Source organism: Felis catus, chromosome B2, assembly GCF_018350175.1.
Source record: "Felis catus isolate Fca126 chromosome B2, F.catus_Fca126_mat1.0, whole genome shotgun sequence".
Lineage (NCBI taxonomy): Eukaryota > Metazoa > Chordata > Mammalia > Carnivora > Felidae > Felis > Felis catus.
This window is the reverse complement of record NC_058372.1, coordinates 141176033-141197158: the sequence shown is the minus strand read 5'-3', so window position 1 is coordinate 141197158 and position 21126 is coordinate 141176033. Positions and strand designations below refer to the sequence as shown.

The window sequence follows — 21126 nt, the reverse complement described above, 5'->3', positions numbered from 1 at the left end:
CTCCCACACAGGCGACGCCAGACAGGGGCTCGGGACTACGCGAAGGTGCCTCGGCAGGAAGAGGAAAACTCTCACCAGAATGGACTGAGCTTCCTGAAGGCCAGCCTGAAAGCCCCTGGACAGATTTCTCAGGCCTAGCTTCGCGTTAGCAATGTCTCCCCACGGCATCTGGCTCCTCAGACCGGGCCTGCACGGACACCCTACGGTCTACGGCCCCCACCCCGACTTCCAGCTGTGCAGGTCAGAGTCTCCCCCGCAAGCCCCGCTGGTCCCAGCCTCTGACAGCAGGCCCGGTGCAGCCCACGTTACTAGGTTCCCCTCCTGGGGACATCCGGGTGTCAGCACCCCATCAGGTGGGAACCTCCTGACGTAGAGAGATGTGGATGTGTTCGTGTTCTTTCACCTCACCCAGAAGCTGTTTAGGACCAGCTGGTGTAAAAATAAAAGTCACGTACATACACGCTCCAGTAGAATTCAATGCTTAAAACCCCTTCCATGTTACCAGAGGTCTTAGACCTGAAAAGTTGTTTCGAGACAGCAAAGTCCTGTGTCTGAACGGCCACAGCATGGTGGGCAATTCTCTGCATCAGTAGCGACATCTGCAAGGTCATCTTACACAATTGAAGACCCATGGCCGCGTAGGCCAGCGTAACCCGCCCCACCCCCCCCCATGTCAGCAAAACACGCGGTCCTTAAGATCTTGTTCTTAAAAAGCCAATTAACTTTTAACTTTTGATACTGGTATATAGTATTTGAAGTTGTTTTTTTTCTTCTACACACCTTCTTTAAAACACCGACAAATTTCAGTTCAGGCATCTGACAGGACAACACACACACCAGACACCCGTTTAAAAAACCTTTACTCCGGCCGGGCGTTATTTACAAGGATGAACGTCCTTTGCTTCCTACAACATGTTATAATTGTTTCGGGATCCCATATATCAAGAACTTTTTAAAATGTGCTGACTTTAAAATCCTAACAATATTTTCTAGCACGAGCAAATATATCCTGATTGTTCAATAAATACCACTGTTTTCTGTTATACTTCCTAAAACTTCTCAGAAGTAACGCAAATTTGAGTTTTAAACAGAAAGCACAGAGATGCATTCCTGCCCGCCAACTCACCGGCTGCTGTGGATACAGGCCGGGCTGGTGTCCTCCATATGGCGGCTGTCCTGAGGGAGGGCCTTGGCCTGGGTACTGCTGCCCGTAAGGTTCGTGCCTAGAATGAGCCATTCAAAGAGAACTTCATTTTCAAAAGACCTCAGGCCGAGAGAGAAACGAACAGTTCACTGCTGGGAATTCTGCACCCCCGAGTGGTCTGGTCTCTCCCTCACTGCACAACACCTTCCAACAGAGGCACGCCAAGCAGAAACAGCACTTGAACTTTTAGCCAAAGGGATGGGCACACCCGTTTTGGGAACGCTGCCAATCTCCTGGCTAGTAGGTGTGTGAGGAGTCCCGGCAGGACAGGCTGGCACCCTCTGCCTTTGAGAGGAGCCTCCGCCCACCCACTGACGCGGCCCCGGGGAGTGTCACAACATGGTGATGTGAGGTGTTCATGAAAGCAGGAGATAACAAAAGCAACGTAAGAATCAAAGCGGGATTTCTGGGAGTGCCAGAACACAGACGTATAACCACGGAAACTGTCTCTACTTATCTTCTCATTACGAATAGGAAGTGTTCAATCTCTTAAAAAGCGTACTTCGCGATTCATCCAAAATGATACTGAGTTAGCTAATAACTGTAAAAATAGACCTACTCAAAATTTTGGAGTCCCATGACCCTACAAGGCCACAGAAAAGAGTAACAGAGAGGACTTACAAGAGTGACGGGGTTGATTTAAACGTACTCCTACGTTTAGATCTTTTTTACATTTCTAAATCTTAAAATGGGAATGACTAATACACTTATTTTTCAACTGCCATTACACTGAGCAGCTATAAATACCATAAAAGTAGCACGCTTAAAAGAGCAATAGATTTGAAGTTTAAAGAGAGAAACTGGTTTACTTAGTGTATCGAATGAATCCTGTAAGAAAGACAATACTTGGATTGAATATATGCCTAAACTGGTCAAGGAATGAAAATAAGAAAGAAAATAAATGAATTTTTAGAAGATCACAGGTAAAACAGACATAGGAGACGTGTTTGCGAAGGGCATTAACAGCTAGAAGGAAGCTTACAGTTGAGGAAAGAAATAGAATTGACATAGATAAAATTTAAGCTGAACAAAGTAACACTTTTTAGAAAATCTATCAAAGGTAAATAAGCCCTAATGTGGTACAGCCAGATGACCTAAACCAGTTCTAGAAAGCATTCTAGAAGAAACAGAACAGCGCATCTGCCTGGGTTCATTTATGAATATATGTTCCAAGAGAGTTGTTCTCCTAATCTCATTGGAAGGTAGGAAGGAGAGAAGGAAGGAAGGAAGGAAGGAAAAGGAAAAAAGAGTTTCTCTTGGATCCTCAAAAACGGATCTAAGTCAAATCCCTGCTCCAGCACACTAAGCATGATGGTTAACTGGTTAACAGACACACCACAAATAAACAGTCACCACACTTATGGCCAGGGTAAGAATCCGAAGTCTAGGTTCTTAAGTCGCTACTAGAAAGTACCAAATCACTTTAAGCTTGTGATGGCTATGTAATCGCAAGAACCAGGTGCACAGAAAGTGCCAGAAAGAATATTACTTGGTAAAAACAGTGATTTTCAAACTTCCTTCCTTCCTGTTTGTGTTACGGGGTGGGACCGGGTGGGGGGGAGGGAACCTTCCCAAGACTTCACCACTGCCCACGGCCCAGCAGGTGGGCAGTCTGTGAGGAACACCACCACACCAGCCATCCCTACCCCGAGCCATGCCCCTGTGGCCACAGTTACAAACAGAGTCCTCTAGTGAGCCTCAATTTCCTTCCAAAATCACAAATATTACATTCAAGACTTTGTTTCTGAGCACCTGTGCGACGGTGAGGTAAAGAACCTCCCATCCAGGGGAAGGGGCTTTCGTAGTAAGTACTTAGGTCAGGGGCACAGGTAAGGGGCCTGCTTCACAAAAAGAAGTCTCCCATAAGCCACTAGTTTAGGAAGCAGTTTCCGGCGACCTCTCAGAGACACTTCAATGACTTTCCCTCCACCTAACTAAAACTAATCTGGGTGAGCGCTGAAGCCCACCATTTCAGTGTCCAGAGGCCACCCTGAAAAAAAAAGACTGCCGTGGCTTTCCTCAGAGATGTTTCTGAAGGAGCAGAGTAGTCTCTCTCCGTTTCACACGTTCGCAGGGAAGAATGGAAACATCTGAGAAGACAAGGCCTGGAAGACTTTTTCGAGAGCTTCCTGGGTGGCTTTCCCAAGGGAAGAAATGCAGGCGGGAAGGCGGTCGGGCGATGCTACACGCCCGACTTTGTGGCCGTTCACAGGAGGAGCCACGCGGGGCAGCTGGAGGTGGGGGTCTCGGTGCGGGGACAGGGGCCGAGCATCCGGGTGCTGAGAGGACCACCTGGTTCTCAGGCGTCCCCCTCCCCCGTCCTGAAGGCAGCCACCCCACACGATGCTTGGCGGGAAAGCAGGTACTGTGTGCTGTCGTCGGCTCCCCGGGCTCGGAAACGCACGTGTGAGGAGAGTGCAGTTTCTAGCACTCTCTCCGTGTCGTCTTAGAAAACACTCACCTTCGGTCGTAGCCGGCTCCGTAGGGAAACTGCTGCCGCCCCATGCCCAGACCGGATAGCGCTCCGGAGGGACTCTGGTTATACACGTCCTGCACACTGCTAGTGGGCATCTGTCCTTGAGTCATAAAGGGCTCACTGCTCCCAGGCACTGCAACATTTTAAATCACGGATATAAAATTAAGCATTTTCGACCCCCAAGGGGCCCAGACAGCCCTTCTAGTCATTTCTGTTAACCTCAATATGGCAGATGTAGATGTCTCAGTCTTAATATGGCCGACATCAATACAAACCAATGAGTGTAAGGTCTGGACTCAGGAAGGACCCCAAGATCCCCATCCCTGACCCCATGCACGGGCCTGAAATGGGCCCCCACCTGGAGTACCGGTAGAACCCACGAATATGATGGGAACATGGCTCCTGTGATTACATTACATTCGATGGCCAAAGGGATTTCACAGATGTAACTAAAGTGACTCATCAGCTGACTGGCAGTCAACTAAAAGGGAGATTATCCAGGCGTGCCCTTTCAATCTGTGTCTGGAAGTCAGAGACACCCGCCTGCCGCCCTTGAGGAGGCACCCACCATGCAGTGGAGAAGGCCACATATTCACAAAGGTGGCAGCTTCTAGGACTGTGAAGGCAGACGACAGCCAACAAGACAATGAGACCTCAGTCCTTCGACTTCGAGGAACCAAATCTGCCAACAACCCCAACGAGCTCGGAAGAGGGCCCCGAGTCCTGGCTGACATGCTGATGTCGTCTGCCGTGTAAGGCCCTGAGCTGAGAGCCCGCGGGAACATGGGACCGTGAACTGATGTTGTTTCAGGCTGCTGAGTTTGTGGTAATTTGTTATGAAGGAAGGTAGAGAGCAAACATCGGCCCTTTCTTGGGTAGGTTATCAAACTTCTGAGTTCAACTCCCTGTCGATGAAGTAAAGTTGGTAATACCACCTCATGCAGTGGTTGTGAGATAGAAATGCATATACAGTTGACCCTTCTTGCGTGGGTCAGAGGTGCTCACCCCCGCGAAGTTGAAAATCCATGTACAACTTTGGACTCCCCCTTAACTACTAACAGGCCACCGTTGACTAGAAGCCTTGCCAATAATGTACATAGTCAATTAACACATATTTTGTATGTTATACGTACTATATACTGTATTCTTACAACAAAGCTAAAGAAAAGAAAAGAAAATGTTAAGAAAATCTTACGAGAAAACACATTTATGGGGCGCCTAGCTGGCTCAGTCAGTTAAGTATCTGACTCTTGATTTCAGCTCAGGTCATGATCTCTTGGTTTGTAAGATCGGCCCCCCGTGTTGGGATCTGTGCTAACAACTCGGAGCCTGCTTGGGATTCTCTCTCCCTCTCCCTGGCTTGAAAGCATGCTCTCTTTCCCTCTCTCTCAAAATACATAAACTTAAAAAAAAAAAAAGAAAAGAAAAACATTTCTAGTACCATGCATCTATTTATTGAAAAAATCTGTGTAAACCTGTGTTGTTCAAGGGTCAGCTGTATGGGTAAAGTTAGTTCCCTTCCCTTACGGGGGAAAAAAGAAAAAACCTTAGCACGAATACCTATCAGCAGACTCACTCCAAAACCAGGAAAAGGAAAACCACTAGGGGATTAAGAATAACTCAAGAATGGATGAAATACTAGTATTTCTATCAGGGCGTAGAGTGGCAATTAGGTCAAATATGCAAATTAGCATCAGCTCAGAGCCTGAAGGAAATTGGGTCAAGCCCAAAAACTAGCCTGTAGGCAAATTAAACATTTTAATGCAAATCTTAATTGGTATACAGTGCTACTACCTTTCTTCATCCTAGGAAGGTTACTTTTATGTGACACGAAGCAAAAGCTGATTAAACGTCTGTGAGCTGATGGAATTTGCTAGAACAGAGGTGCAGATAATGGGGTCTCACACGGGCGGGGGGCTCTGTGCTTCGCAAGTGAGCTATCTCACACTGTATCTTCCACCTTAAGTCCCCGTGTGGTAGAATGAGTTTTGATGTTACTTTCCGTTTTATAAATGGAAGAACAGAGACAGGCAAACATTAAGGGGGATAATTAAAGTTAAATAGCTTAATTCCTTGATACAAGAAAAATTCTTTAAAAATAGGTAAGGAAAAAGACAACCAGATTTTTAAAAAAAATGGGTAAATGCATAAATGGACATTCAGAAAATAAGAGAACAAATGGCCCATCAATATATGAAAAGGTGTCTGATTTCACTAGCAATTAAAGAAATGAAAGTCAAAACAACTATGAGGCCCTCCCGTCCCCTCCACTCCTCCCCCCCCCCCCCCCCCCCCGCCCCATCTGACTGGCAACTATTAAAAGGACTGATAATGATCATTCTTGGTAAGGGAGTGAGGGCCACACACTGTTCCACGTTCATGTGAAGAGTATTAAACTGACAAGCAACCTTTAACTTAACTTTTAACTTGGAGTGTCTGTGACCCATCCACCACGCCACGAGGCACCCCAGAAGCTCCGTGGGACGGCCCAGGGGGGAGGCCCCCTAGCCGACAGGTTCAGATGAGTTCCCAACAGACCCTCCAGATGACACGGGCCATTCAAGTGATCGCGGCTCCGGCAGAGTCCCTGATCAGGCTTCCAGGTGACAGAGGCTGCCTCAGGGTCCCCGCTGACAACTCGAAATGAAGAACCACCCCGCCCACCAGAGGACTGTGAGACACACCCAAGTGCTGTTGCTTAAAACCACTTTTTGTGGCAGTTTGTTACGGAGTAAAAGATACTCCGTAAACTAAAAAAAAAAAAAAAAAAGTTCACATCCCTTGATTTGGTTATTCTTTTTTTTTTTAATTTTTTAATGTTTATTTATTATTGAGAGAGAGAGAGAGAGAGAGAGAGAGAGAGCGAGCATGAGCAGGGGAGGGGCAGAGAGGGGGGAGACACAGCATCCAAAGCAGCTCCAGGCTCCGAGCTGCCAGCACAGAGCCCGACGCGGGGCTTGAACTCACGGACCACAAGATCATGACCTGAGTCGAAGTCAGTCGGTGCCCCTCGGTTATTCTTTTAAGAATCTATTCACAGACACACTCTTACACATGTGAAAAAACAGCTATACGTCAATAATCACAGCTTCATGTTTAAGAAGAGCAAAGCATGATGAAACAACACGTTCACTACTGGAGCATTAAGAAAAAGGATGATGTATAAAGATATTAACGGGTATTCAAAATATACTGTTTAGATATACAATATGTAAATATTCACTTACTGTTCACTTATAAGCAATTAATCAATCCTTCAATCAGTAACGAATTATAGAAGTGGGGGGCGGGCGGGTGGGGCCCAGGATGCTTAGGGCCACTGAGGCTGGGACAGGTTCTGGTCTCTGCCCTACACCACGCTGCAGGCCAGCGGCAGCAACAGAAAGCAGGCTTTCCCCTGATGTTGGTCATTACATAAGGAATCGGAGCACCACCAGTTCACCGACAGAATCATGTGAACTGAGGAATGCGAAACTTATTGTAACAGGGACAGGGCGAGAAAAAAATTTGTTTCCTGTGGGTTTTCTGTTTATCTGCTTTAATTTGGTGCTAACTACACCAGCACGGTAAGGTAGCAGGTGAGCCGAAATGTCCCGGGGAAATGCGAGAAGGGGGTCCCCTCTCAGCCACTGTATCACTTACACAGTTGATGAAAACACATGATACAGCTTGCTAGTGCCTAACAAGGTAATCCACAATCATCCCCTCCGCCCAATTTATTTTCACAATAAGAAAAACTGTAGGCGCACAGAAACAAAAGAAATACAACTCTCAGCGTCTAATATAGTATACAGGTGGGGCTAATGGAAACGGTTCACATAGCTTTTGAAGCCAGATTCCAAACACTACTAATTATTTTCCCCATGTTACTGTCATATTTTCAGAGCCTAAAAATGTGATACAACCACCATCAGCAAGAACAAAATGTTCTTTCTAATATCTCATACCACTAAGAAAAATAACCACCTCCAACGTTTACAAGGCTTTTGAGTTTCTGAGCTTACAGATTTATTGCATGTTCTGTAGAATATTCACTTGGAACAGACAGCTCTGAAACTTTTTGAAACGAAAAATTAGATTATTTTACTCTGTGGAACATACCTGAAATGTTATTAAGAAATACACATGAAACATAATCTCATTTGGTAGTTAAACGATACATGCCTAATACTTAAAATGTTGAAATGGGGCGCCTGAGGGGCTCAGTCGGTTGAGCATCCGACTTCGGCTCAGGTCATAATCTCACGGTCTGTGGGTTCGAGGCCCATATCAGGCTCTGTGATGACGGCTCAGAGCCTGGAGCCTGCTTCGGATTCTGTGCCTCCCTCTCTCTGCCCCTCCCCTGCTCACACTCTGTCTCTCAAAAATGAATAGATGTTAAAAAAAGTAAAAAATAAATACTTAAAATTTTGAAATGATTCATTTTTGCCTTTCACTGATCCATAATAGTTGTGAAAACCAAGGTTTTGGGCTTTACGTTTCTCTCGCCTAAGGATAACATATCGAGAAATTCACATACCCCGAACATCTAAATAGAGGTACTACTGTTTAAGGGATCCGAGAAGCAATTCCGTGAAAACAGTATTTGCTCTTTTTCTGTATTTCTTCCAATGATATTCACTATCATGCCTCAATTTCACAGCGCGCCTGCACCTGGAAGGGTGCCAAAGAGCTCGGAGTGTGTGAGCCTCGGGAGGCGCTCAAAGGGCAGAGGCTTAGATGCTACGTTCTCAGAGCCAAGAGAGCGCTGGGGATTGATGAGCATAAAGGGAAAAACCACGCTGGGTGTTTGCTAACGTCCGTCAGAACTCTCCCAATTCTTGGTGATCCCATCCATCCCATGATGCTCCATCCCACTCCTCTGCTGAGTTCCCTGAAATGATTCCTAATTCCAATGCTCTGCCCAGCTCCAGACAGACATTCCACCACCTACCGCCTTAGCACATCCCCACGTCAACACGGGACTCCTCCCTCGTTCCTCCCGCAGCTGTCCACAGTGCAGGCGCTAACAGTGAGCGCTACCAGCGGGCCCCTTCCCAGGCGGGCATCTCCAAAGTAGTAAGGTCGTCACCCTCTCAGTAAGGTCTCACCTTGACCCCTACGGTCAATCCAGCAAGCCCGGCCTGTTCTTTCTAAGTCCAGAACGTGTGATGAGTGCTTCTGCTTTTCTCTTGGCTGCTGGAATCTGACTCCGCCCTGTCATCTCTCCCCTGGACCATCACAGTGGTCCTGCCAACACACTCTCCATAGATGCCCAGTTACTTGTTTTTTAACAAAAGACCCAGTCACGTCACTTCCTACAGAACATCTTGCGGCGAGGGTACAGACCCAGACTCATCCCCAAGCCCCGGGAGGCTGAAAGTTCTGGCCCAGTGGCCCTGATGGCTTCGGTGCACTCAGCCTCCCCCCTGCCCATTATCCCCAGATGCCTTCCACCTCCTCAAACACGCCAGGCCCACTCCTGCCTCGGGCCTTCCCCCTCCCCTGCACTTCTCTACTCCTCATTCCTCAGGTCTCAGCAGATAACCGACATCTCCTCAAAGCCCTCCCCTCCTGACCATCCCTTCTCATATGTCCTTCCCTTCCATGACCCTTAACCCGCATCGCCGCACTTGGTGCCCTTCCTTCCATCAGCCACCATATTTAATTACGTATTTGTGGTTTCGCTTACTTTTTGTTTGTTCCCCCTAAGACACCGTCAACTCTGGGAGGAACTACGTCTGACTTATCATACTACCTAGCACCTAGCCCCTGCCCAGCCCATGGTATACAACAAGGCGTGCAGCGCGAGGGAGCGCCAGGAGCACGCGTGCCTACTGCGTGCACCAGTCATTTCTTCAGTGGGCTTTTTGTACATGAACTCAATCCTCGTCACATGCTTTAGGCAGGTCTTGTTATTGCCCTAATTCCTAGATGAGGAAACTGAGGCACAGAGCTACTGAGTACTTTTCCCGAGGCCAGAAATCTAGTAGGTTGGGGAGCTGTGGCTCAGACACGTCTCTAATGGGTAAGTGGGTTGGCTGCGTGGTGGCAGAGAGGAAAATGCCCTCTGGGCCTAGTCTGCTCCCTCCGCATTTACCTTTTCTCATTCCACCGAAGGGGTCCTTGTTGGGTTCATAGGGCATCCTGCCCATCACGTCAGGCATGCTCATGCTCTGCTGGTACGGGGCGCTCGGGGTCATGGAGTTCCGTTTTGGGAACGATGAGTCACTGGCGTCTGAGAACGGGTCGTGCACGCTGACTGTACCGCTTCTGAAGAGACGAGGACAAGGAAAGCGCAACGAAATATCAGGAGTTGCCACCAAATGCCCGATCGGGAAACGCGCCTAACTTGAAAGTTTTTCACGTAAAAACCATCCGAAAAATTACACGGATGTAATTTCTTGGTCGACACTTGGAAGCTCGTGAGGCAATAACGGCCCTTTTACAGTCTGTTCCAGGACATTACGAGATCGATAAATGCGACGTTGTGGGGCTCGCGGAGATCTCCTACCGTACACACCTTCCACCTTGCATTGGGGTCATCTGTCCATGCGGGGTAGACGCTGGGGTAGGTGGCTTCAGGTCGCCTTGTACGTCTGCCATCGAATTGCTGCTGGTTGACTGGGGGGTCTGAGGACCTTGCAAGGACCCTGAGTTCGCTGGGACAAGGAGTAAGAAAGTAAGGAAGACACTAGGGGTTATCGAGTAAGCTCATCCTCCCTACTTACTTTAAAAAAAAAAAAAAAGGAAGGAAAACAAGACACCATCTTATTAGAAATAGTAACAATATCCATTACTGGTAACGACGTAGTAAAATTAGTTGCTCTTAGATTCTTTATAGGGAAAATTAGTAAAAGGTTTTTTTGTTTTCTTTGTTTTTTTTTTTTAGTAATCTATTTGGCAACATACTTCATTTGTGAGCCATAAAACATATTTATACCTCTTGACTGGGTAATTGCTTTCCTGGGTATTTATCTCAAAGAAAATAATCTAATATAAAAAAAGGCTTTAGGCAGAAAAATGTTTATTTCAGTGTTGTTTATAATGGAGATAATCTAAATGTCTGAGAGTAAGAAGAAAAACAGGATGAAAAATTTGGTACACCAATTTGATGGACTATTGTGCTATTTTAGGGGAAAAAATTAGAAAAATGAGTACCAGGTCTTAGGCAACAAGAAATGTTTAAGTTCAAATGCAATGACACAAATTAGTAATGAGCCTTATGTCACTTCAATGCCTCCTCGATGTCTGGATATGTCTATGCTCTGTCATTAACAGAGTCATTTTTAGAGCTATGGAATCAGATTTGTTATTACAAAAACTGAAGTCATGCTCTTTGGAGTTCTTTAATGTCATTATCAGAGTCCCAAGATTCGGCTTTAACTATAATTACATTATAATAACAGAACTCAGAATTGAGCAGATCTTCTCAAAATTTCAACTCATCTTATCGGAAAACCTAGTATTTTAAGGGTTCTTGCTTTATCATAGGCCTCTGCAGGTTAGATGCTCAACAGACATTGGTTTCATCTATTAATGAAACAAATACTTAACTGGATAAATAACACGCTTACTATATTGCAAGCTTTATTTCTACCCCTGGCACGCCAGTGTCCAAAACTGACAAAAAAGACACAAATTCCTGCCCTCATGCGGTTTATAATAAATGCTTTCAGAGCCATTACACATGGCAGAATTACTAGTGCTTGTAAGTGATGATACTGTACAAGTTATTAGCTATAGTCCCTTTCTTACCAGCTGTCCAAGACTCCCTACAATCACCACCAGCCACATTTGACTGCAGAGTAAACGGGGTTCCGCAAATCCCTGGAGACGACAGAGTGCACTGGGAAGGAGTCAGAGATACGAGTCCAGCACTTCTACTCACAAAGCCTTGGCTGAACACAGAGGTCTCCAATGAGCTCAGGTCAGCCCGGGCCTGGCCGGCTGGGGGATGAACCCCGACCCTGGCCGCCAGGGCCCTGCCTTCTGTATGAGGTGTCCTGTGGGTGCCTGGGTCCAGAGGGTGCCTGGGTCCAGAGGGACTCAGGGAAGTTCCCAGAGATGCCAGGAGGACTAACTTTAAAAGTAGACAATCTTTTTCATGCCAATATCTCAAGAGAAAAGCTTAGGAACGCATGCTTAGAAACCAAACTTTGGTGAAACCCTGGAAATACATATTAAAAAGGTAGATGGTAATAAAAGAAAAAAGCAGTCTTCTATTAACACGTAAGGATAATCCTACTGACGTGACTGCCCCACAGAGCTGGCAGGAGAAACAACGTGCTTCTGGGTTTTTTTCTAAATCTTTTGTTGTTGTTGTTTATTTATTTTTTAGAGAAGAGAGAGAGTGAGCATGAGTGGGGGAGGGGCAGAGAGAGCGGAAAACACAGAATCCGAAGCAGGCTCCAGGCTCCAAGCTGTCAGCACAGAGCCCAACGTGGGGCTCGAACCCACGAGCTGGGAGATCATGACTTGAGCCGAAATCGGCCGCTCAACCGACTGAGTCACCCGGGCGCCCGGAAATTAACGTGCTTCTTCAATCACAGAACAGGCTCCACAGCAAGCCTATACGGCTTCTTTGGAAAAACGGTTCACAGGCTGTGATTTCAGAATGACCCTTATTTACAAGTATTCACATTTACAGCTAATAAAAAAAAAAAAAGGAAAAATTCTTCCCTCTTGCCAGTGTTTTTTCTGCTCCTTTCAGGAAAAAAAAAAAAAAATGAATGCAACCTCTTGAAGCTCCGTTAATAGATGAGGCTGGCACAACTCTCTAGGATATCCCTACCTTTTGCCAGAAGCTACAAATGTATACTCGAAAGTAAACAATGGAAAGGTTATGGAAGGTTAAGTACATTCACACACTTCAGACTGTACAGCCAGACTCCTAACTGGGAAGATAATTTACACAGCACGAACCTGGTGCCCTACTTCTGGCTGGGGTTGCGGGAAGGAGGGAAGGGAGAATAGCTGATATGTCCCAGGTCTACAGCGACTAGAGGTCACCCGGAGGGCACCTTTGTTTATAACCTGAACCCCTTTCTCATTTATCTTCCGCTGAGGATTCCCTAGCTGGATCCATGACAGGTTTTGTGACATCACCTGTCAGCTAATAATAGAAATGCAGTCAGCCACCTGCCAGCAAAGATGGATGGGTTTTTGGTTACAGACTCACTAATTGAATGTGCGAGCTTCCTTGCTCCCCCCACCCCCCGGCCCCCCACCCAGCTTACGGGCCGCGCGGGCCACTTGGGGAGGCCGATTCCCGCAGCTGTTCAGCAGAACTCCACAAACTTTTACGGGCTTGTTATAGCGAGATCCCCACTGGTGCCTCAGAGGTGCAACCATACCCCAGGCCTTGCCCGGCTTTCATTCGGGAGCTTTCTCTCGTGGACTTGCTCTAGTCACTGGAAGACAGCCACACGGGTCTCGGGCGTGAGAAGCCACACGGCCACTCACGAGTGAGGATCGTGGCGCGCCCCCAAGGGCTGAGGGGTGACACCTCCCAGGGGCTGGCAGAAATGAATTTCAGGCCACGTCAGCCACGTCGCCTCCAAAAGGGGGGCCGGGTGGACGACTCACGATGCTAACAGGACCAAATGATTCGGGATTTGGGTTGCTTCCGAGCGGCCCTGGGAAGAGCAATCTGGCATGTTTCTCAGGAATCTTTTAGTTTAGTTTGCCTGGACGTGCCGGTAAGAAAGAAGCTACAATTACCTTCTTATGGGAAAGACGGACTTCTAAGAACACGAATTCTGGCTGAAGATGAGGTTTTAAAAATTTTGTAGTCTACGAAACCCTAACATGGCTAACGGTTGGGAACAATTACTATTATTTGTTTCCCTTCTTTGACGATAAAAATGTTTCAGAGTCGTTTTCCTTAACGGATGCCAGGCAGGAGCGTGGCTTTTTGGTCATGGGGCTGATGTCGGTCAGGACCCTACTGACAAGCGTGTCCTTCTGTCTGGCTGAACGGGGCGTCTCGAGCGGCGCACAGAACAGGTAAGGAGGCAGGCTGGCCCCGTGTGTTCCGCACGGGGCCGCCTGGGCCGCGCCCTGACTGGGAGGCTCAGCTCAGGACGCCCTCCTTCCCCTGCTTCCTGTTTCACAAGCCTTTGGACCATGTGGACCACTGAGAAGAATGTGCTATCAGAAGTGCATCTGCAATCCGAGCTCTTTTGTGCAGTTAAAACGATAATGTTGCCACAAAAACGGTAGTTTTAAAAAAAAGGGAAAAAGGAAAGAGCTGACTGTTGAGAGAAGAGGCCCCACACTTTCTGAAGGGTCTATGCCTCAGCGGGATTTCTTGTACTGAAGCTGGTCACGCTGGGAGAGCCATTCTCCATACAGAAGTGCTGCCCATTCAGTGACACGAGCTTTTCCCCGGCAAATAAAATATACCTTTACATCTTTGCAGACATCGCCACTTTGGTCCCTACACCCCACTGAGTTTTTATTTAGGAAAAATAGTTTCAGAGCCGTTCACAGGCGGCTTGTTTTACTCTGTGAACGGAATGTAATGTTGTGAGACTTTTAAAATTAGATTTCACAGTTTTTAAGGTACACCGTAACTGCAAAGGCTTCGAATCCTTAAGGGTGGGGCCGGAGAGGATTTCTAGTTGTGTTCAGAACTGTCAGATCTAAATATATATCGAGGTGTATTCCCTGCAAGTGCGCTTTGGCCCACGGAAGTAGCGATGTGAGATCCCTTGATTCGTGACCTTAGGTACTAGCACTGCCATCCAGAAAGCAGCAAGAGGAAATAATTAAAAAGAAAACAATTTCTTTCTTTGGCTCACAGACACCTTCTTGTGTGTGCAAAAGGCTTCCCTGTTACAATGCTATTTCAAATACGGACAGAGGAATACAGTAGGTCTAGGCATAATGCCAGGGCTGGATAGCACTCACTAGCAGGAGATCTGGGGCCAGTTAGTCAAGATTTTATGTGCCTTAGTTTTCTCATGGACTTTGGGACAGTATCTGTGCATCATAGGGGGGATGCGATTGAATGGAAAAGCACTTAGAAAGGTGCCTGGCACACTTTAAGTGCCTAAGAAATACTGGCATTTGATCCCAGGGCAATCCTGTGTGATGGACAGTGGCAGGTACGGCCAGCCTCACCTTGTACGTGGGACAGCACGGCTAAGTGCTGACCCCATCACAGGGCTTGGATGTGGCCAGAAAGACAAGAACACGGTTGGATCGGACTTGAGTGAGGTCACCACCCAGAACTCAGGAGGATGTAAGTTTCTTCCTATCTTGAATACTGTATTTATTAGAATATAATGAGTCAGTAATTTGAAACGCTAACAGGTAGAACTAAGGCTAGCAGGAGAGCTGAGAGAATGGCAGGGTCTCGAACAGTTGAGTGGAGACACAGGAGAGAAGGCATTCGCTTGGTTTTGCTTATGAGGATTTAGGTGAACTGCGTCATTCCTAGGTAGTATTCCTAAGACTCCTGGCCTCTAGGTCAGAGCTAATGGGCTATTCGGTCTCAGAAACAGGGCTGCATGGACCTTTACCGTGACAGTTTGCTAGATTCCCTACAAGTGAGAACATGCTGAGCAGGGGACAGTAAAAAGAAGTCCAAATTTCATTTTGCTAACATACAACTCTGAGTGTCGCTGACACAGGCACAGCTGGTAGGAACTGGCTGTCAAACCTATAGGGTGGCATTTTCTAGTAGCACAAAAGTATGAGCACAGGTTACCGGGGACACTTATTTTGACAGAGTTAAATGGAATATTTAAAAATACTTGTACAAGGAATAAAAGGTTACTGGGGATACTTATTTTGACAGAATTAGACGGGATGTTTTTAAATACCTGTATAAGGAATAAAGGTCTACAGCTCAGAATTCCACAGAAAGCCTTGGAAATGCTGGCCCCAGAGGGCAGCATCCCAAACCGCATGCTGGCCTCCCTTAAGCACTGCCGACCGGGGGGGTTCAATTAAACAGAACACAACAAAACGCCCCTTGTCCTCAGAGATCCCGCGTTCTGTTTGCTTTACTGTGAAGTGGCCTTCTCAGAACATGAGTGGCGGATGGCCTCCAGCGCCCTGGGGTGGGGGTGGGGGTGGGGGTGCAGGTGCCTCGCCTTTCCCCGGCGACAAGTGTAGTACTCCCGCTTACCAGGAGAGGGCGGCTGGAGCTTCGGCTGCTTCTTGGTGTCCGCGGTGCTGAAGACTTCCGGCGGGGGCTCCTCCCCGCGCTCAATCTTGCACTCAAAGGCAAACAGGTACTGGATATACTGCTTTTTCAGGGAGCTCGCTGCACTGCTTGAAGTGCCAACATTTAGGTTGGTTGCCAGCTCACGCCACTTCTTGTTTTTATTAACCTAGCAAAAAAAAAAAAAAAAAAAAAGGCAGGATCATTGGTTTGCAGCAAAGTGGCTTGTTTAAAGCCAGGAGACAAAAAAAAAAAAAAAAAAGCACTTAATGTCTTGGTTTACTTTTTTTTTTTTTTCATTTGCCTCTCTTAACGAATGCTCATTACTCCCACTCAGTAGTGCATAGACAGCATTTACAGTTATAAAACCATTAAGGGACCTGCTGATAGCTACATAAAAAGCATTGCTCCTTGCGATTCTTCTGCTTGGTGTGCCTTCTAATGCGTCGCACCATTCCAGGCCGTTGCTGCTCAGAGCCCGCGATTTTTTTGAGCAAATGTACACTCTCACCAGCGCTCATCCCCAGCCCACCTCTCATCTTAAAAAAAAAAAAAAAAAAAAGGCACCCGAAAAAGAACTTAAAAAGCAGTAACAGAACTACTTTGCAATTTAAGTGCTGAGCTCTGATACGAAAAACAGTGTTTCTTTCCACCAGCCCGAGCTCCCTGTAATTCTAGCCTGCGTCTCTTCTCTCACGGGAGACTTTCTTAGGGTGTTGGGCAGAGGGCCCCTCACCGGAAAGCCAGCACCAGCCATCCACCCTGGGTGGCTCTGTGAAGCCACGAGCGAGCCGACGCGGTGGGCACCTGCGAGCTGGGGAAGGGGCAGGGCCACGCAGGGTTCCCACTGACACTCAGGCTGCAGAGAATAGAGCCGCAACGTGAAGAGAAAAAAGGAGAGAAATCCTGGGATGCTACAAAAGGACTTTAGGCATTAACTTTCGGTTTCCACTTGGGACAGTTAAGCAAGGTTGGACATCCGAAGGAAGCACACAGACCTGCGAATATTTGGGGAATAGTTTGCCTTTAGACGCGCCTGGAGCTAAGTAAGGAGCATGGTTAAATGTTAAGGCGACAGTGGTTTTTAATGAAATGTTCAATTTTTGGATTCAAACTTTATCACAAAGCTCTTTACGTCCATTTACTTAGTACTAAATGGTGTGTGATAAACAAAAGGCTCGCGAAATGCTTCCGAAGGGATAAGAGGCGTGTTGCCTGGGCTGCCCTGAAAAGCAAGGCTCTGCACCGACCTCTATGTGGCTGCCAGTGCCCGCTCTGACTGCAGCTCAGGGCGGCCAGGTAGAAATCAAGACGGGGTGAAGGGCAACGTGGCCACGCGGCTCACCATCGCGCATCACAGCTGTGCTCAAGCAGCCCTTGTTAGCCAGGTAGGCAATGAACCTCACCCACAGACCCAACATGGAAGGTAATTCACGCTGTCGACGGAGGAAAAGTAAGGGGTCTGGACAAGCTCTATGCTTCTGTGAGGGTGAAACCCAACTGTATAGTGTCCTGAGGATTCTAAAAAATCTATGCCACGGGGTTAGGGTAGAGGGGAAAGGTTGGGGGAGCAGGTGCAGAGAGGAAAGGTGAGGGGGTCTAGGTGTAGGAGAGAGTTTTGTATCTTGAGCTCTCCCTCCACTGACCACCACTCATGCACTTGGTCTGCGATGTACGACTTACCACCTGACTCTGCAAAGCCTTGGCTCAAGCTCTGTTGGTTTCGGGCGTACACGGAAGGTCTCTGGTGGGATGAGGCCCCTCCGGGAAGGCTAGGGACAAAGGCCTGGCCTGCTTCCCCTAGAGCTGCGAGGCGCTGAGAGCAAGGCGGGCCCTCAGCGGTACCCGTGGATTAGGTGACTCACTCCCGAATGGTTAGCGACCCTGCGGCACCGGGGCGGAATGCAGGGTCCCACACTGTGTACTGGACCACCTGGGCCCAGAGGAGCTCCTTTCAGTGATCCGGGTGGGAGTCCAGGTGCTGACAGGTTTTTAAAGCTCCCCAAGTGATTCTTCTTCCCTCCCCAAGTAATGCTAACGGATAACCAGCCTGAGAGCTACAGGAAGATGGGGGGGGGGGGCGGGGCACGTGTCTTAGAATCTGACAGACCTGGCCTACAGCTACCCTGAGAGTCCCTGGGCCGCCCAACCGTGTTTCATTCTGTTACAGTGTCCTCTCCTCTTTGGGGCTGATGACGCCTGCATTTAACGGGTATTCAGAAAGACCTTGCCAGAACAAACAGAAAGCATGGTGCCCAGCACGCAGTGAGCACTTACCTGGGACCCCTTCCCTGCTCCTCTCACAGGACATGCACTCATGTGCTAGACTCCAGACCACAGCAGAGCCAGGACCAGGGGGAGGAAAGTTTGGCCCCCAGGGTACCAAGTTTAGGGGAGCACTGGTTCAGAGAGTCAGGCAGGGGCAGGGGAGGCACCGCACAAGCCCGAAGAGTGCCTTCTGAAATTCCCCACCCTGATGCCACCCCTCCTGCACCCCAGCCCCGGTTCTGTGCAGAAATGCCCCTCTTACCACTCGGGCACTGTGGACATGCTGTGAGATACAGGACTTCGTTTTCTTAATAAATTGCTTTGGATTTAGAACTGATCCAGACAATTAATTTGGTCATTTGCAAAACATTCCTGGAGCATTTACTATGAAATCTTGGCAGATTCCACAGATTTCTAGAGCTGTCAGGGAACCTAAAGAAAAATCCAGCCTGACTGTCTCATTTTGTAGATGAGAATGGAGGTCCATGTAAAAGTGACCTGCCAAGGTCACACTACAAGTTGGTGCCAGGCCCAGGGCCCCACCCCAGTGCTCTCCCCGCACAGCACACAGACATGAATCCCACGGGCTTGGCTTTTTATTAAAAAAAAAAAAAAAAAAAAAAGTACAAAGAAACCTTTGGGAGCTTACGCACAACGTCTCCTCATTCACTCACTCGCACTCTCACCTGTGCCAAACCTCCGATCTCTTTGACGCAGATGTAGAGCCGGAACAGGTCCAAGGGCTTCTTGCCCACCGCGGGCAGACTGGAGACGGGGGAGCCTCTCTCTTCCATGAAGGTAAGGTACCGGTCGACCCACAGCTTTCTCTCCGGCTCATTCCCCAACTCATACACCTTTGTGATCTTTTCCCCAGTGGTGGTGGATGAGCTGGACTTCTAGCGCCCAGAAAGAGCATTTGGAAGTGGGGAATGGGTGGGCAGAGGGAAAGGGAAGAAGGTGAGAAAAAAGTAATGAGCTACCAAACACAAGAAGAGAAGAAATTTAAAAACTACCGCTATCACACAACAATCAGGAATGAAGGCTACTAGTTCAGGCACAAACTATACATTTTCTTAATTAAGACTTTACTTTGACTTTAAATAAAGGGCCCAAACTCCCCCTTTTATATACTTAAAAAAAACCAAAAAAACAAAACCCTTTTTCACTTGATTGATAGAAGCGTTGAATCCCAGAAGGCAAGTTTCCAAGGACGCCCCATGTCACTTTTAAAAATAAGAGGGTGCGAGTTCATAGAAGAATCACAGTGAACTTAAAATTTCACATTTACGTAATATTATAGAGCCCAAAAAACTAAACGGACTCTTGTTTTTCCTTGTTAAAATAAGAGTCATTAATGTGTGTCTTCATTAAAATGCTAAATCTTATGGAGAACAGATCTGGGACTTGCTGAAATATAGAAGGTAGGTCACAATTCATAGGGACCAGTGGTGTGGTTTCTGCTCCTTTGTAAGCTTTATTAACTAAGCCAGCTAAAGTTTTGGCATTTACTCACGATGACTAGCTTTCCCTACGTAAGGTTTCTTGGACTTCTCTGCCAAGGCAAGGCGCTTGTAGCAATTGTTTTAACAGATTTCTCAGGCAACCATGCTTTAATCACAAACACATGGGCTATTTCATATTCCCTGCAGATCTATGGATACATGTATGTGTTTACTTTTATACACATGGGTTTTATGTGCTCGTGTGGTTTATACTGAAACTCTAATTCTTATCTTCGGTTTTCTAATTCTATGTGATAGTAAAATGTCAAAATTTTCTGTTTGTGCACAACTGAAGCCCACCTTCTGGATTATGCGATCTGGGAAGCTAACATTTTTGGTACAGCCCAAATGTATATTTTTCTTTTATGCCTCTTATGTCTGTAACAATAACTTGTGTGCTTTAATATCTGCAGTTCCAGGGCTGCTGTGAAAAATTCACTTCTAAATTCTCAATCAAGATTTCCTTGGAACAATAATTTACTTCCTCATGTGTCTTTACCAGCTTATCATTTGCAATGGATAGTCCTCATTTTAGATGGGACTTCCTCTTAACTCTTTTCCCTTGTATTTGGCTTAACCATTTTAAACACATTGCTGAAATTTGGGGGGTCAAATAACATGACTGCCATTGAAGTTTGATGTTACTTTGTTAGTAAATGATCCCCAGTGAAAGTAGGACCTCAGGGAGGATGCTTGAGAATGAAAATAACAACATTCCTCTAATTGAAGGCACCTCTCCCAGGCTATTTCCGCTGAAATTTTAAGCCTTCGGATTCAGAATTATTGAGGCATAAAACCTTTACATCAAATACATAAAAAAATGGGTGAATACAGTTGATGTAAATAAAAAATTTAGGGTGGTGGGATTAAAAAAAAGTGTGATCTTTTAGAACTTACATTGATGCTGAGGCTCAAGAGTAAGTCACTTAAAAATTACTTTAGAGCTTAAAATATATACACATTCATATATATATATATATATATATATATATATATATCCATATATATACTCAGAATCTGGAACACACTGTATATTCAAATAATATGTTTTTAAATTTTCTTTTCCATATTCATATACCCAAGGAATATTTGACTGGGAAAAGAAATTGTCCTACCACATTTTACACATTCCAGAAGCTCTGTCATCACTAAGGGGGGTAGTTAGTTTCTCAATGCTAGTTAAAAAAATTTTTTTTCCCTTTTGGGGCACAATACAAAATGGGCCCACTGTCTTTTTAAAAAATGAGATTTTATCATCTAAAATCAATCAAAAAAGAAAAAAAAAACCCACCAACCCTCTCACTTGCATTTTATTTGTAACAAATTGAGAGGTAAAAGTTTGACATTCAATTTAAGGGTAAGAGAAATAAAAGCGATCGTTTCAATTTAAAATTACCTTGAGTGGCTCTACCAGCGTTCTGAATCTAAGATCCAGGCCATCTCTGGCCTGGTCCTCTCTGATGCCAAACTGGGCAAGGGGTCCGGAAGGACCGTTCATCAGGCCCCGAGCAGTGGGGCCATG

General features: G+C 46.6%; 1 protein-coding gene across 10 annotated transcripts in view; it reads right to left on the bottom strand.

Annotated features, from left to right (window-relative positions):
• ARID1B (AT-rich interaction domain 1B) overlaps positions 1-21126 on the bottom strand; it is a 443873-nt gene that overhangs the window by 8819 nt on the left and 413928 nt on the right. For all 10 annotated transcript variants that reach the window (XM_045058284.1, XM_045058282.1, XM_045058281.1 and 7 more), the window contains 6 exons: positions 18789-18998; positions 15799-16003; positions 10183-10321; positions 9760-9932; positions 3666-3813; positions 1127-1223 (listed from right to left, as the gene is read on the bottom strand). In XM_045058284.1, coding sequence (XP_044914219.1) covers positions 1127-1223; positions 3666-3813; positions 9760-9932; positions 10183-10321; positions 15799-16003; positions 18789-18998 — 972 coding nt within the window. The remainder of the gene's footprint in view (positions 1-1126; positions 1224-3665; positions 3814-9759; positions 9933-10182; positions 10322-15798; positions 16004-18788; positions 18999-21126) is intronic.